This window comes from Petromyzon marinus, unplaced genomic scaffold (assembly GCF_048934315.1).
Source record: "Petromyzon marinus isolate PM22_M1 ecotype Great Lakes invasive population unplaced genomic scaffold, UKy_Petmar_22M1.pri1.0 PM_G_Scaffold_15, whole genome shotgun sequence".
Lineage (NCBI taxonomy): Eukaryota > Metazoa > Chordata > Hyperoartia > Petromyzontiformes > Petromyzontidae > Petromyzon > Petromyzon marinus.
Window position 1 is genome coordinate 2,343,058 of NW_027422706.1, and position 16,914 is coordinate 2,359,971.

The 16,914-nt window shown below is 47.6% G+C and overlaps 1 protein-coding gene across 1 annotated transcript; it reads right to left on the bottom strand.

Moving 5' to 3' along the window:
• Nucleotides 1-217: 217 nt before the first annotated feature.
• On the bottom strand, nucleotides 218-16,434 carry LOC142910726 (uncharacterized). Its single transcript, XM_076060122.1, has 7 exons — nucleotides 16,333-16,434; nucleotides 15,634-15,708; nucleotides 14,829-14,962; nucleotides 14,446-14,502; nucleotides 10,217-11,826; nucleotides 3,664-3,726; nucleotides 218-2,544 (listed from the first exon to the last, which is right to left on the bottom strand). The coding sequence occupies exons 1-7, from the start codon at nucleotides 16,432-16,434 to the stop codon at nucleotides 1,691-1,693; spliced, it is 2,895 nt and encodes a 964-aa protein (XP_075916237.1). The 3' UTR covers nucleotides 218-1,690.
• Between the last annotated feature and the right edge of the window lie 480 nt (nucleotides 16,435-16,914).

Genomic DNA, 16,914 nt, shown 5'->3' on the forward strand with positions numbered 1-16,914 from the left:
GCAGTGGGGTTTGCTTCAACCGATAGGTAACGAACATCCAGACGTTAATCAGCAAGGAGCATTTCTAGTCCTAGTTAGACAAAATCTACGTCAACACGTGAGACAAAACTACAATTCGTGTTGTAGAGAATGTACCTCCTCCTATACGTGTAACTTTCAAGTGGTATGCCTTGTAACTGATGAATGATCCGAGTGTGCTCACTATTTCAAAGACAATGAGTTGCTGCAGAGGCCGACGCTTCGTGAAACACAAAAGTACCCTTTGACCTGTATCACAAGAACAACGGATCTCACCTGAGTTATCTGTACAGGTTACTTCCAAACACACACACACACTTTGTCCTAACATCACTTAATCAATCTAGATTTGAACACTTAATCAATGTTTGACCCTCATAGACAAAATGTTACATGTACACGCACAATCAGACAAGTATTCATTCTTAATTATTGACAGGCATATTAACAAAATTGAATTACTGCAGTGAAATATCCTGCATCAGGTTACATCGTATTAACAAGAAGCTATTTAAAAAATACACCATCTGCTTAACAGTGGATGTAAAACATACTATTGTGTCATTCAAAACGAGTAGGCCATTGCATGCTGGCGAATTCTAAACATTAGCGACAAATTACATAACTGAGATGAAACATCAATCATCGCCCCCTACTGACAGCCTCTTGTTCACATACTCTTTGGTTCTTTCAGTAAAGTCACGTAGGTAGACAAAATAATAATAGATCACGAAGTTTCGATCGTAACACAAGCGGTCGTCCTCAGGCGGAAAAAAAACCAAAATAAATGAAGGCCGGTGCAGGGCCACCACCCTGTGCCACACAGGGGCAGCTGCTACTTGGGGATGCTCTTCGAGTGTTTCAGACGAGATACAAAACTCCGAGTTGCCGAGGCGATTAAGCAAGCACCATATGAATGCAATTATAATAACATAGTGAATGCTTGGGGGCTTCTTGGCTCTCGCTCCTGGCTAGAGATCTCCCCAACCCACAGGTCCACAAAGACTGGCCGCTCGCCCTTACTCTGCAGGTTGAACCTAAGAACTGAGTGTTCAACTTCACATTCTTGTCATTAAAGGCCTGTGACAAAGGTGCATCTATTGTAGCGACATTGTCTCAAGCTTACACATCTACCGGGTCTCCACTTGACTTTGTATTGTCTCGGAAGAAGTCCACCCACACCTCCACTTCCACAAACCGCTGGGAGTTGCCTCGCTCTGCCTCACAGTCAGAATTCTCCTCCTGCTTCACGTTGTCTCCATTGATGTGAAGGTCCCATTTTGGAGTTGAATCTTCATCTTCACATTTCACTTTCACTTCTTCGCTCTTCACCATCACTTCTTCATATTTCACCTCGATACCTTTAAAAGTGTCCAAGCTGGGATTTTCGTCCGGTTCTTGTTTCATGAGGGATGGGCTTATTGTGGCACTTTGACTTTCACAAGCTGATTTCAGACTCCACTACTTGCAGATCTTCAGATGCTTCCGTGTTCTCTGGTGTACTTGAAGATTTTATGAATGTGCAAACGCCTTCCCGCACAGAGTGCACCTGAAGGGTTTCTCTCCCGTGTGTGTTCTTTGGTGTACTTGAAGACGTGATGACTGTGCAAACATCATCCCACACACACTGCACTTGAAGGGTTTCTCTCCCGTGTGTGTTCTCTGGTGTACTTTAAGATGTGGTGACTGTGAAAACGCTTTCCTGCACAGAGTGCACCTGAAGGGTTTCTCTCCTGTGTGTTCTTTGGTGTACTTTAAGACTTGATGAATGTGCAAACGCCTTCCCGCACAGAGTGCACCTGAAGGGTTTCTCTCCCGTGTGTGCTCTCTCGTGTACTTGAAGATTTGATGACTGTGCAAACATCCCGCACAAAATGCACCTGAAGGGTTTCTCTCCAGTGTGTGTTCTCTGGTGTTTTTTAAAAACAGATGACAGTGAAAATGCCTTCCCACACACAGTGCACTTGAAGGGTTTCTCTCCTGTGTGTGTTCTCTGGTGTTCTTTAAGAACAGATGACTGTGAAAATGCCTTCCCACACACAGTGCACTTGAACGGTTTCTCTCCCGTGTGTGTTCTCTGGTGTCTTTGCAGATTTGATGAATGTGCAACCGCCTTCCCACACACAGTGCACTTGAAGGGTTTCTCTCCTGTGTGAGTTCTCTGGAGGGTCTGAAGAACTGATAGCCATGCAAACACCTTCCCAGGCACAGTGCACTTAAAGGGTTTCTCTCCTGTGTGTGTTCTCTGGTGTACTTGAAGATGTGGGGACTGTGAAAATGCCTTCCCACACACAGTGCACTTGAAGGGTTTCTCTCCTGTGTGTGTTCTCTGGTGTTCTTTAAGAACAGATGACTGTGCAAATGCCTTCCCGCACATAGTGCACCTGAAGGGTTTCTCTCCTGTGTGAGTTCTCTGGTGCCGTGTCAAATTTCCAGTCCGATCCGTGCTGTATGCACGCTGGTCGCATTGTTGACTTGTCATACCGAGCTGCGCTGACTGCCTTTGCTCCATCAGACCAGCGTCAGCTGCAGACAGAAAAAAATAATATCCACACCATCTACACGTCAGTATCGAGGCACAGAGGAATGCATATATACACAGTAACACGTGACTTACAAGTCTATACTTATTCATATATTCATGATGTAGTAAAAACGTTTCCCAAATTCATCACACGGGCTGTTATGGCACACAATGAGAGCGCAAATGGTTATAAACATGCCTGGAAGCCCTCGTATCTTCAAAATGAATGTTCACCAAGAACTCCGAGCACACAATTTCAGCTGTCTGGCTACAAAAGGAATATTTATGAGAGCTAAATTCAGCTGACATAGCAAAGGGTGTTGAAAACAATACTATGTGTTAGGCAGAAATGCATAAATTAACGTTCAATCGCAACTTAGAGGTGTGAATCCAGGCTCAGATGTCCGTGAATGCTGGGATGAACAGTTCCGACTTCAGCTGCATGTGTGTGCTGTGTTCACCTCCTGTTTCCATTCTTACAAAGAGTTTCAGAGGAAAACAAAAATAAACTATTGTTACGCTATAACCTCCGTGTTCAACAGAGTTAATAGACGTTACTGCAAACACAAACTGTACACTGTCACTGGATAAACAGGCGGTGGCGTGTCTAGAATCACGCCTGGCCACCTTCATCTGCTCGGCATGAATGCTTTCTCACTCCACCAAGTAATTAATTGAGGATCAACGAACATAGCCGAGGCTAACTGAAGTTTGCGTGTCTCTCTCCGTGATGAGATGTTAACTACCTCACCTGGTATACAGGAAGTCGTGGGTTCGATCCCGACCCTGACGCCTGCTGTATATTTGGAGTTTGCGCGTCACTCCGTTTAGCGTCTTTGACCGATAGACATTGACACACGTATTCTTGTTTCTTTCAGTAAAGTTACGTAGATAGAAAATAACAATAACAGATAATACAATTACATTAAATAAAGACCACTTGTGTTGCGATCAAAACGTGAGTTTTTTTGCCTTATTTACAATTATTTTTTCATTTTATTAGCTGTTATTTTAATTTTATTTCATATCTACGTGACTTTACCGAAAGAACCAAGAATATTAATTCCTGCAGTCACCAAAGTTTTAAGTCAAAACATTCACACACGTTGACAAAGCCTCACCTTGTGTTGTGGGCAGGTCGCTTCTGATAACAAGAGCGGTATAGCAGCTCAAGCGGGCTTGGCCTGCTAACAAAAGAAAATAAAAACTGCGTGAATATTTACAATAAAATAAAGTTACAAAGTGGCGAGCCGGGTGAAGACAAATTAAACTTAAGCGAGAAAATTAAAGTGAATGCAATCAGGCGAGGGCAGGAGGCAAGGCCCCGCGTGGCTAGGCCCCGCGCTGTAAAGTTCCAACCTGGACATCGATTCCCATGCTCGCTGCTACTCAATTGACATCCCTACGAGAGAGAGGCTCTACCTTGGTAAACAACAACAACCACCACCACAACCACCACCACCACCACAACGATGAGAATTTCTCACCTCGGATTTCAGTGCAAGCGCGCACACGGCAGCTTCCTGTTGCCTCGCGACAGCAGGAAGTAGTATGACGTCACTTCCCTCCCACAAGCGGCTCTCTAACTGAATACATTATGTTAATGAGGCCGGCCCAAACTGCGAGGGATGGGAGCGTGAGCGCCGAACCCGTCGCAATAAACTCGCGACGGCTTCAACGGATACATTATGTTAATGAGCCGCCAGTCACTGGGCGTAGCTTTGCCCAAATAAGGATTGCCACTGGAACGATATCGGCAGTGACCCAGGCGGAGGGGACGTCATGCTCAAGAGCGCGGTGGACGGGTGATGGGTGAATACCTTGGTGACCTGACGTCACTAGCGAGCTACACCTCACCCTGGCGTTTCACGCCGATGAGGTAATGCAGAGTGGTGACGTCACAGAGTTGGAGTTTAAGTTGATTTAGATTCATTTTCCATTGCTCCCTCCCTTGGGTGTGTGAGCTCAGCAACAACGTGGACATTATTGTGTATACACTGTGTGTGTGTACACTGTGTGTGTCACTGTGCCTGGCACAAGCGTCGTGACGTCACCACCACTTAGTGGCGAATGGCGGTTGTTGTTGTGTCACTCTTCATTGTGCGCGTGCACACTGCGTGTACACTGTGTGTGTGTGTACACTGTGTGTACACTGTGTGTACACTATGTGTGTGTGTCTACACTGTGTGTACACTGTGTGTGTGTGTACACTGTGTCCGCATTGAACCGAACCCCCGGCAAGGCCATCCACTTAATGACGAGAGAAAATTCACACGAAATGTCCTTTTCAATGAAGTCTTCCAGATGTAAATTGATACAAGCTTTTAATGAGGAAATAAAATTATCTAATTCAAAACAACACAATTCAAAGATGTTTCATTTTAAAGCTTCAAAACGGAGCATGGGGTACTTGCGTGAATGCGTCCTTCGTGTGCAAATGTTGTGACTTTCCTGGCCTGAAGGCCGTCAATGTGTTGGACCGTTATTGGTGCACAGCGTCTCAACAGCAGTGGGGTTTGCTTCAACCGATAGGTAACGAACATCCAGACGTGAATCAGCAAGGAGCATTTCTAGTCCTAGCTAGACAAAATCTACGTCAACACGTAAGATAAAACTACAATTCGTGTTGTAGAGAATGTACCTCCTCCTATACGTGTAACTTTTAAATGGTGTGCCTTGTAACTGATGAATGATCCGAGCGTGCTACCAATTTCAAAGACAATGAGTTGCTTCAGAAGCAGACGCTTCGTGAAACACAAAAGTACCCTTTGACCTGCATCACAAGAACAACGGGTCTCACCCGAGTTCTCTGTACAGGTTACTTCCAAACACACACACTTTGTCCTAACATCAGTTATTCAATGTTTGACCCTCACAGACAAAATGTTACATGTACGCGCACAATCAGACAAGTATTCATTCTAAATCATTGACGGGCATATTAGCAACATTGAATTACTGCAGCGAAATTGACTGCATCACGTTACTCGGTATTAACAAGAAGTTATTTATATTCTTAGTTTTTTCGGTAAAGTCACGTTGAAGAGAAACAACAAAATAACAAAATATATATAAAACAATAAAAAATTCTCACGACGTTTCGACCATAACTCAAACGGTCATCATCAGGTGTGTCGGTTTGCATAAATTTATTTTGAAAACGGCATATTTATTTATTTATATAAAAAAATAACGTTTGCGTCACGCGCAACGATTGGCTGTTTGCCAGGACTAGTCCATCTATTTTTTGAAAAGAGGAGGGGGGAGACGAAATTTGTTTTTATGTATGCTGTCTGAAAGCCACTGTAAGCGTGAACAATCAATCAAGAACTGAAATGATTTATCAAATCTTTCCAATGATTGCTAAGATAGAATCCATCTTCTCGGTTGAAATTGTCTCTGTGTTTGTATATGTGGATAGCCTCATGAACGAATCTCTCATGGAAGCCAGATGGCTTACAAAGAACCTCCGTCTTGGAAAAGTCAATGGCATGTGAGCCTACTGAATTAGAACAATGATCTGCTACGGCCGAGGTGTTGGTCCTACCGTGTTTAAGGTCTGCTTTATGTTCACGAATGCGGTCCGAGATATGGCGTTTGGTTTCTCCAATGTAACTACTACCACAGAGGCAACTTAGTTTGTAGACACCAGGGTATTGTATGTCCGGAATCACATCTTTTACAGACGGAACCAGATCACGGATTTTATGTAATGTGTTGAAACGGACCTGGATCTTGTGTTTATTCAAGATTTTGGAGATATTTTTTGTGATCCCAGCAATGTAGGGTAAAGTGATGGTTTTGAAAGGCTCCTCAAGAGGGTTCTTCTTCATGGTTTGAGTGATAGCTTTGCGGATTGTATAGTCGGAGTAACCATTAGCCCTAAGAGCTTGGTGTACGTGCTTGAGTTCACTGCTTATGTGTTCCTGGTCGGATATGCATTGGGCTCTATGATACAGAGTCTTGATGAGAGAATTCTTCTGTGATGGATGGTGGTGGGAATCCGGTTTCAGATAAGCATCCGTATGGGTAGCTTTCCTGTAGACAGAGTGGCTCATTGAACCATCAGGTCTCTTTTTAATTAGGACATCCAAAAAAGGTATCTTGCCATCTATTTCGACTTCCATGGTAAATCTGATGGCTGGGTGTATGGAATTGATGTGGTCGAAGAATTGGTCTAGAGCAGGCCGGCCATGTGGCCAGATGACAAAAGTGTCATCCACGTACCTCTTCCATAAGGTTGGGCGCAGAGTGGCAGTCTGGATGGCGTCAGTCTCAAATTTCTCCATGAAAATGTTAGCTATAACTGGAGAAAGGGGGGAGCCCATTGGGGTGCCCTCAGTTTGTTTGTAGAAAGTTCCATTCCAAGTGAGGTATGTATTGGTTAAACAGTGTCTCACCAGGGGGGGTACCTCAGTGTTTAGTCCTTGATGAACCAAGTCTTCAATGATTGCAATGGTGTCAGGTACAGGAACCTTGGTGAATAAGGAAACTACATCAAAACTGACAAGCAGGTCGTCTGGGGACAGGGAAATACCCTTGATTGTTGATACCAGGTGAGTAGAATTTTGTACCGCAGAGGTGGTCTTTCCAGTGAAAGGACGCAGGATTTCAGACAAAAAACGAGCTAGTTTGTAGGTGGGGGAGCTGATAGTAGAGACTATGGGACGAAGAGGTGTATCAACTTTATGTATTTTTGGTAAGCCGTATAATCTTGGTGGCCTGGCAGCAGAAGGTTTCAATGAAAACTGTTTAGATTGATCAATTAATGTGGTTGAATCAGAAATTATTTTGTTGGTTTGTGTGACGAGGCTGTTGGTGGGATCTCTTTTTATTTTTGTATAACTACCATCGTCGAGTAATTCTTTAATTTTGTTGTTGTATTTGTCTGAAATCCTGCGTCCTTTCACTGGAAAGACCACCTCTGCGGTACAAAATTCTACTCACCTGGTATCAACAATCAAGGGTATTTCCCTGTCCCCAGACGACCTGCTTGTCAGTTTTGATGTAGTTTCCTTATTCACCACGGTTCCTGTACCTGACACCATTGCAATCATTGAAGACTTGGTTCATCAAGGACTAAACACTGAGGTACCCCCCCTGGTGAGACACTGTTTAACCAATACATACTTCACTTGGAATGGAACTTTCTACAAACAAACTGAGGGCACCCCAATGGGCTCCCCCCTTTCTCCAGTTATAGCTAACATTTTCATGGAGAAATTTGAGACTGACGCCATCCAGACTGCCACTCTGCGCCCAACCTTATGGAAGAGGTACGTGGATGACACTTTTGTCATCTGGCCACATGGCCGGCCTGCTCTAGACCAATTCTTCGACCACATCAATTCCATACACCCAGCCATCAGATTTACCATGGAAGTCGAAATAGATGGCAAGATACCTTTTTTGGATGTCCTAATTAAAAAGAGACCTGATGGTTCAATGAGCCACTCTGTCTACAGGAAAGCTACCCATACGGATGCTTATCTGAAACCGGATTCCCACCACCATCCATCACAGAAGAATTCTCTCATCAAGACTCTGTATCATAGAGCCCAATGCATATCCGACCAGGAACACATAAGCAGTGAACTCAAGCACGTACACCAAGCTCTTAGGGCTAATGGTTACTCCGACTATACAATCCGCAAAGCTATCACTCAAACCATGAAGAAGAACCCTCTTGAGGAGCCTTTCAAAACCATCACTTTACCCTACATTGCTGGGATCACAAAAAAGATCTCCAAAATCTTGAATAAACACAAGATCCAGGTCCGTTTCAACACATTACATAAAATCCGTGATCTGGTTCCGTCTGTAAAAGATGTGATTCCGGACATACAATACCCTGGTGTCTACAAACTAAGTTGCCTCTGTGGTAGTAGTTACATTGGAGAAACCAAACGCCATATCTCGGACCGCATTCGTGAACATAAAGCAGACCTTAAACACGGTAGGACCAACACCTCGGCCGTAGCAGATCATTGTTCTAATTCAGTAGGCTCACATGCCATTGACTTTTCCAAGACGGAGGTTCTTTGTAAGCCATCTGGCTTCCATGAGAGATTCGTTCATGAGGCTATCCACATATACAAACACAGAGACAATTTCAACCGAGAAGATGGATTCTATCTTAGCAATCATTGGAAAGATTTGATAAATCATTTCAGTTCTTGATTGATTGTTCACGCTTACAGTGGCTTTCAGACAAAATAAATAAAAACAAATTTCGTCTCCCCCCTCCTCTTTTCAAAAAATAGATGGACTAGTCCTGGCAAACAGCCAATCGTTGCGCGTGACGCAAACGTTATTTTTATATAAATAAATAAATATGCCGTTTTCTAAATAAATTTATGCAAACCGACACACCTGATGATGACCGTTTGAGTTATGGTCGAAACGTCGTGAGAATTTTTTATTGTTTTATATATATTTTGTTATTTTGTTGTTTCTCTTCAACGTGACTTTACCGAAAAAACTAAGAATATGAATTACTGCAGTCACGAAAGCTTTAAATCAAAATTTAAGAAGTTATTTTACAAATACGCACCGTCTGCTTAACCGTGTATGTACAACGTACTATTGTTGCGTCATTCAAAACGAGTAGGCCATTGCATGTTGGCGTCTGCGTCAAAATGTAGCAAATTCTAAACATTACGCTACAAATAATAGATGAGGGCGCTTCGATGGCAACACAAGCAATCGTCATCAGGTGGGACAAGCACAGCAGCAAGAAGAAGAAACTGCTGGAGTAGGCGCCTACTACTTCAGCAGTTTCTCTTGCTGTGGTTGTCCCACCTGATGACGATTGCTTGTGTTGTGATCTAAACGCCGTGATCTGTTATGTTTCTACCCACGTGGTGACTTTACCGAAATAACCCAAGAGTGTGGATTCCTGCAGTCACGAAAGCTTCAAATCAAGATTGCCTACAAACTACACAACTGAGATGACGCATCAATCGTTGCCCCCTACTGACAGGCTCTTGTCCACATGCAGGCCGGTGCAGGGCCACCACCTTGTGCCAAACAAGGGCAGCTGCTACTTGGGGATGCTCTTCGAGTGCTTCAGACGAGATACAAAACTCCGAGTTGCTGAAGCGGTTAAGCAAGCACCGTGTAAATGCAATTATTATAACATAGTGAATGCTTGGGAGCTTATTGTCTCTCGCTCCTGGTTAGAGATCTACCCAACCCACAGGTCCACAAAGACTGGCCGCTCTTACTCTGCAGGTTGAACCTAGCAACTGAGTGTCCAACTTCACATTCTTGTCATTAAAGGCCTGTGACAAAGGTGCATCTATTGGAGCGACATGGTCTCTGGCTTACACATCTACCGCGTCTCCATTTGACTTTGTATTGTCTCGGAGAAGTCCACCCACACCTCCACTTCCACAAACTGCTGGGAGTTGCCTCGCTCTGCCTCACAGGCAGAATTCACCTCCTGCTTCACGCTGTCTCCGTCGATGTGAAGGTCCGATTTTGGAGTTGCATCTTCATCTTCACATTTCACCTTCACTTCTTCCCTCTTCACCATCACTTCTTCCCTCTTCACCATCACTACTTCCCTCTTCACCATCACCTCTTCATATTTCACCTCGATACCTTTAAAAGTGTCCAAGCTGGGATTTTCTTCCGGTTCTTGTTTAATAAGGGATGGGCTCATTGCGGCACTTTGACTTTCACAAGCTGATTTCAGACTCCACTCCTTGTGGATCTTCTGATGCTTCTGTGTTCTCTGGTGTACTTGAAGATGTTGTTGCTGTGCAAACGTTATCTCGCACGGAATGCACTTGAAGGGTTTCTCTCCGGTGTGTGTTCTCTGGTGTGTTTTAAGAGCAAATGAATCTGAAAATGCCTTCCCACACACACTGCACCTGAAGGGTTTCTCTCCCGTGTGTGTTCTCTGGTGTTTTTTAAGAGTAGATGAATCTGAAAATGTCTTCCCACACACACTGCACTTGAAGGGTTTCTCTCCCATGTGTGTTCTCTGGTGTGTTTTAAGAGCGGATGACCATGAAAATGTCTTCCCACACACACTGCACCTGAAGGGTTTCTCTCCCGTGTGTGTTCGCTGGTGTTCTACAAGTGTAGATGAATGTGCAAACGCCTTCCCACACACACTGCACCTGAAGGGTTTATCTCCCGTGTGTGTTCTCTGGTGTATTACAAGAGAACATGAACGTGGAAACGCCTTCCCACACACACTGCACTTGAAGGGTTTCTCTCCTGTGTGTGTTCTCTGGTGTGCTACAAGAGCAGATGAATGTGCAAACGCTTTCCCACACACACTGCACTTGAAGGGTTTCTCTCCCGTGTGTGTTCTCTGGTGTTCTACAAGATTAGATGAATGTGCAAACGCCTTCCCGCACACACTGCACTTGAAGGGTTTCTCTCCTGTGTGTGTTCTCTGGTGTTTTTTAAGAGCAGATGATTGTGAAAATGTCTTCCCACACACACTGCACCTGAAGGGTTTCTCTCCCGTGTGTGTTCTCTGGTGTGTTTTAAGATTAGATGAATCTGAAAATGTCTTCCCACACACACTGCACTTGAAGGGTTTCTCTCCCGTGTGTGTTCTCTGGTGTGTTTTAATATGAAATGAATCTGGAAATGCCTTCTCACACACACTGCACTTGAAGGGTTTCTCTCCCGTGTGTGTTCTGTGGTGTTTTTTAAGAGTAGATGAATCTGAAAATGTCTTCCCACACACACTGCACCTGAAGGGTTTCTCTCCCGTGTGTGTTCTCTGGTGTGTTTTAAGAGCAGATGACTGTGAAAATTCCTTCACACACACACTGCACTTGAAGGGTTTCTCTCCCGTGTGTGTTCTCTGGTATTTTTTAAGAGCAGATGACTGTGAAAATGCCTTCACACACACACTGCACTTGAAGGGTTTCTCTCCCGTGTGTGTTCTCTGGTGACTTTGAAGATTAAATGAATCTGGAAATGCCTTCCCACACACACTGCACCTGAAGGGTTTCTCTCCCGTGTGTGTTCTCTGGTGTGTTTTAAGAGCAGATGACCGTGAAAATGCCATCCCACACACACTGCACTTGAAGGATTTCTCTCCTGTGTGTGTTCTCTGGTGTGTTTTAAGAGCAGATGAATCTGAAAATGTCTTCCCACACACACTACACCTGAAGGGTTTCTCTCCCGTGTGTGTTCTCTGGTGTATTTTAAGAGCAGATGACTGTGAAAATGCCTTCCCACACACAGTGCACTTGAAGGGTTTCTCTCCTGTGCGAGTATTCTGGTGCTGTGTCAAATTTCCAGTCCGATCCGTGCTGTATGCACGCTGGTCGCATTGTTGACTTGTCGTACCGAGCTGCTGTGCTGAGGGCCTTTGCTCCATCAGACCAGCGTCAGCTGCAGACACACCATCTACACGTCAGTATCGAGCCATGGAGGAATTAATATATACAGTCACACGTGAATTACACGTCTATATTCATTCATATATTCACGACTAGCTGTACTACCCGGCTTCGCCCGGGACTTGGATCCACCACGTCCAGCCGCATTTGTCTCCCCAGTGGCGATGTTTACATCGCAACAGTTACTCGTTGAGGCTGAGTCGACCTAGGGGAGGCCCAGAAGCGGTTAAAATAATCGTCGCCGGTGGTGTCCGTGAGTGGGAATCGAACTCGGGTCGCCGGGTTCGTAGCGTAGCGCTAACTGCTACACTACAATGCGTTACGCTTACACACACACACAGACACACACACACAGACACACACACAGACACACAGACACATACACAGACACAAACACACAAACACACAGACACAAACACACAGACACACACACAGACACACACACACAGACACACACACACAGACACACACACAACAACAACAACCGCCATTCGCCACTAAGTGGCGGTGACGTCACTGGTGGTGAGGGTGATTGTGGTGATGGTGGTGGTGAGGGTGGTGGTGGTGATGGTGGTGGTGATGGTGGTGGTGAGGGTGGTGGTGGTGATGGTGGTGGTGATGGTGGTGAGGGTGAGTGAGGGTGGTGGTGGTGAGGGTGGTGGTGGTGATGGTGAGGGTGGTGATGGTGAGGGTGGTGAGGGTGGTGAGGGTGATGGTGGTGGTGATGGTGGTGATGGTGGTGGTGATGGTGGTGATGGTGGTGAGGGTGATGGTGGTGATGGTGGTGGTGGTGAGGGTGATGGTGGTGATAGTGGTGATGGTGGTGGTGGTGAAGAGGGTGATGGTGAGGGTGGTGAGGGTGATGGTGGTGATGGTGGTAGTGATGATGGTGGTGGTGATGGTGGTGGTGAGGGTGGTGGTGGTGGTGAGGGTGGTGGTGGTGGTGATGGTGAGGGTGGTGGTGGTGATGGTGGTGGTGATGGTGGTGGTGAGGGTGGTGGTGATGGTGGTGGTGATGGTGGTGATGGTGGTGGTGATGATGGTGAGGGTGGTGATGATGGTGGTGGTGATGGTGGTGGTGATGGTGAGGGTGGTGGTGATGGTGGTGATGGTGGTGAGGGTGGTGATGGTGGTGGTGGTGGTGATGGTGGTGGTGATGGTGGTGAGGGTGGTGGTGGTGGTGGTGAGGGTGATGGTGGTGATTGTGGTGATGGTGGTAGTGGTGATGGTGGTGGTGATGAGGGTGATGGTGAGGGTGGTGGTGATGGTGGTGATGGTGGTGGTGATGGTGGTAGTGGTGGTGATGATGGTGGTGGTGATGGTGGTGGTGAGGGTGATGGTGGTGATGGTGGTGGTGATGATGGTGGTGGTGATGGTGGTGGTGATAGTGGTGGTGATGGTGGTGGTGAGGGTGGTGATGGTGGTGGTGAGGGTGATGGTGGTGATGGTGGTGGTGATGGTGGTAGTGATGATGGTGGTGGTGATGGTGGTGGTGAGGGTGATGGTGGTGGTGAGGGTGATGGTGGTGATGGTGAGGGTGGTGGTGGTGAGGGTGGTGGTGATGGTGGTGATGATGGTGGTGATGGTGGTGGTGATGGTGGTGCTGGTGAGGGTGATGGTGGTGGTGAGGGTGATGGTGGTGATGGTGGTGGTGAGGGTGGTGGTGATGGTGGTGGTGAGGGTGGTGGTGGTAAGGGTGGTGGTGATGGTGGTGGTGATGGTGAGGGTGGTGGTGGTGGTGAGGGTGGTGGTGATGGTGGTGGTGAGGGTGGTGGTGAGGGTGATGGTGGTGATGGTGGTGGTGATGGTGGTGATGGTGGTGATGGTGGTGGTGGTGCTGGTGAGGGTGATGGCGGTGGTGATGGTGGTGGTGATGTAGCTGGGTCATGTAGCCCGCATGCCCAGCCACCGCATGCCGAAGCAGCTTTTGTTCGCCCGGATTGAGGGGGCTAAGCGGGCGCGGCACGGGCTAGAGAAGAGATGGTGTGATGTGGTACAGGAGGACGTGGAGCTGAGTGGACTTGCCGATGACTGGTACCAGCGGTGTCAAGATCGGCCTCTGTGGAGGAGGCTCGTGAAGGATGCTGCTGGGCAGTTGGAGGCAGTCGCCCTCCAACAACAACGGAGGGCGGAGGAGCGACGCTCAGAACGAGCGGAGCGCCGGGTGGCTAAAGCACAGCAGGTTGGCACAGTAGGGGGCACAGGTGGTGCATCAGCCAGTCATCTCAGTCAGTCGACCCGTGGCACCTGGGTCTGCCCCGTGACCTGCCAGCGGGCATTCGACACTTCACGTGGCCTCAGGGTGCACATAGCCTGGCACAAGCGTCGTGGTGACGTCACCGCCACTTAGTGGCGAATGGCGGTTGTTGTTGTGAGTGAGTGTGTGACTGTATATGGGTAGCGGTAGTGTAGTAGTAGTTAGCGCTACTTCGCGCTATGAACCCGGGGAGGGAGTGAGAAGGAGGGAGTGAGGAGGAGGGAGTGAGGAGGAGGGAGTGAGGAGGAGGAGGGAGGGGAACTTCACTTCGCCTGCTGTCGGCCGTCACTATGGAGAATGACTTCACGAACAGCGCTGCCACCGAGTGTCTGGAAGATAGAGACAGGGAGATCCAGGCTGGGTTTGGATGCAGGCTCTATCTCCCACCCCTCTCTCTCTCTCCACCCCTCTCTCTCTCTTGTGCTTGTTTATTTTTATTTCACTTTTTTATTATAAGTTTTCTATCTACGTGACTTTAGCGAAAGAACCAAAGAATATTCACCCACTCAATCACTCGCCCACTCAGTAAATAGCTCACCCACCCACTCAATAATTCACTCCCCCACTCGCCCTCCCACTCACTCACTAAATAACTCATCCGCTCACCCACACTCACTCACCCACCCACTCTCCACCCTCTTTCTATCTCCCTCACCTGGGATCTCTGAGTGAGAATCCCTCCACACCAAACACCTCCCCCAGGGGGTCCCCGCCACACCTCACCAGGTACGGCCTCTCTACATCGTAAAGTTGTCTCCGCTTGATGTATTGTCCCACGTAGTGGTGCGCCTACGTGGGACGCACACACACACACACATGCACACACACACGCATGCATGCACACACACGAGTGGGTGACTGAGTGGGTGAGTGGGTGAGTAGGTGGGTGGGTGGGTGAGTGAGTGGGTGATTGAGTGGATGAGTTAGTGAGTGGGTGGTTGAGTGATTGAGTGGGTGAGTGGGTGGGTAGGTGAGTGAGTGGGTGAGTGAGTGGGTGTGTGGATCAGTGAGTGAGGGGATCAGTGAGTGGGTGGGTGGATCAGTGATTTAGTGGCATGGGCGGAAGAGATGGACTAGTCAGTGAGTGGATGGGTTAGAGGGTGAGTAGAGTGAGTGGTTGGGTGAGTGAGTGGATGAGTGAGTGGTTGGGTGAGTGAGTGTTAGTGTGTGGGTAAATGTAGTGGGTGAGTGGTTGGGTGAGTGGGTGGCTGAGTGAGTCGGTCAGTGAATGAGTGGGTGGACGAGTGGTTGGGTGAGTGGGTGGGTGAGTGTAACGTCTGTACTATGTTGAACTTCTTTCGCACCACACGTAGCCATCTGTGATAATCGTGCAAATGCAAATTATACAGCAGGTGTCAGGGTCGTGATGGAACCCACGACCTCCTGTACACCAGGCGAGGTAGTCAACATCTCCTAGCCACGCAGATGATGATGGTGTTGGTGGTCGTGATGGGACCCACCTGCTCCCACGTGAATGTGTCGCCCTCGACACCGACCGACTGCAGCAGACGAAGCATCGCAGGCACCGGCTTCAGCTGCGTCCCAGCGGACAGAGGCATCACGGAGCCACATGTCATCACTCACACAGACACAAAGGTCCCCCGTGTAGCCTCGGCAGGCTATAGGGGCAAGTGCTGTTAGCAAATAGAAGCACCTATGAAGGCTGCCGGCACTGTGGCACATGAGGGGGTGGGTGGCCAGCACCACGCCGGACCGCCTTTGTCTCCCCAGTGGCTTTGTTTACTACGACACACTGCTACACCAGCTACTCTTTTGAGTCAACCTAGGGGAGGCCCAGGACCGATTGTAGTGTATAGTAGTGTATATTACATTGTAGTGTATAGTAGTGCATAGTGTATAGTAGCGTATAGTACTGTAGTTTTTAGTAGTGTAGGGTATAGTGTAGTGTATAGTAGTGGATAGTAGTGTATATTACATTGTAGTGTATAGTAGTGCATAGTGTATAGTAGCGTATAGTACTGTAGTTTTTAGTAGTGTAGGGTATAGTGTAGTGTATAGTAGTGGATAGTAATGTAGTGTATAGTTGTGTACAGTGTATTGTATAGTGTACAGTGTATAATAGTGTACAGTGTATAGTATAGTGTACAGTGCATAGTAGTACACAGAGCACCGGTGAGCCCTCCCTAAAAGCGACTCACCAGAATGTTCCTGTGAGCTCCAGCAGCGGCCAGAGACAACCTGGAGTCACCGGCACTCATCACGGCAGCGGCCAGAGACAACCTGGAGTCACCGGCACTCATCACGGCAGCTGTGGAGACAGCAGGAAGACAGCGACACTCGTCATGGCAGCTGTGGAGACAGCAGGAAGACAGCGACACTCGTCACGGCAGCTGCGGAGACAGCAGGAAGACAGCGACACTCGTCATGGCAGCTGTGGAGACAGCAGGAAGACAGCGACACTCATCACGGCAGCTGTGGAGACAGCAGGAAGACAGCGACACTCGTCACGGCAGCTGTGGAGACAGCGACGTGGTGGGGGGGGGGTGAGTAACGCTCGGCCGCCGGGCACGGCTGACGACCACCTCGTGGGGACCGCCTGTGTGGTGAGTCTATGGGTCTCTGTGTGAGTCTGTGGGTCTCTGTGTGAGTCTGTGGGTCTCTGTGTGAGTCTGTGGGCCTATGGGTATCTGTGTGAGTCTTTGGGCCTCTGTCAGAGTAAATTGGTATCTGTGTGAGTCTATGGGTATCTGTGTGAGTCTGTGGGCCTCTGTCAGAGTAAA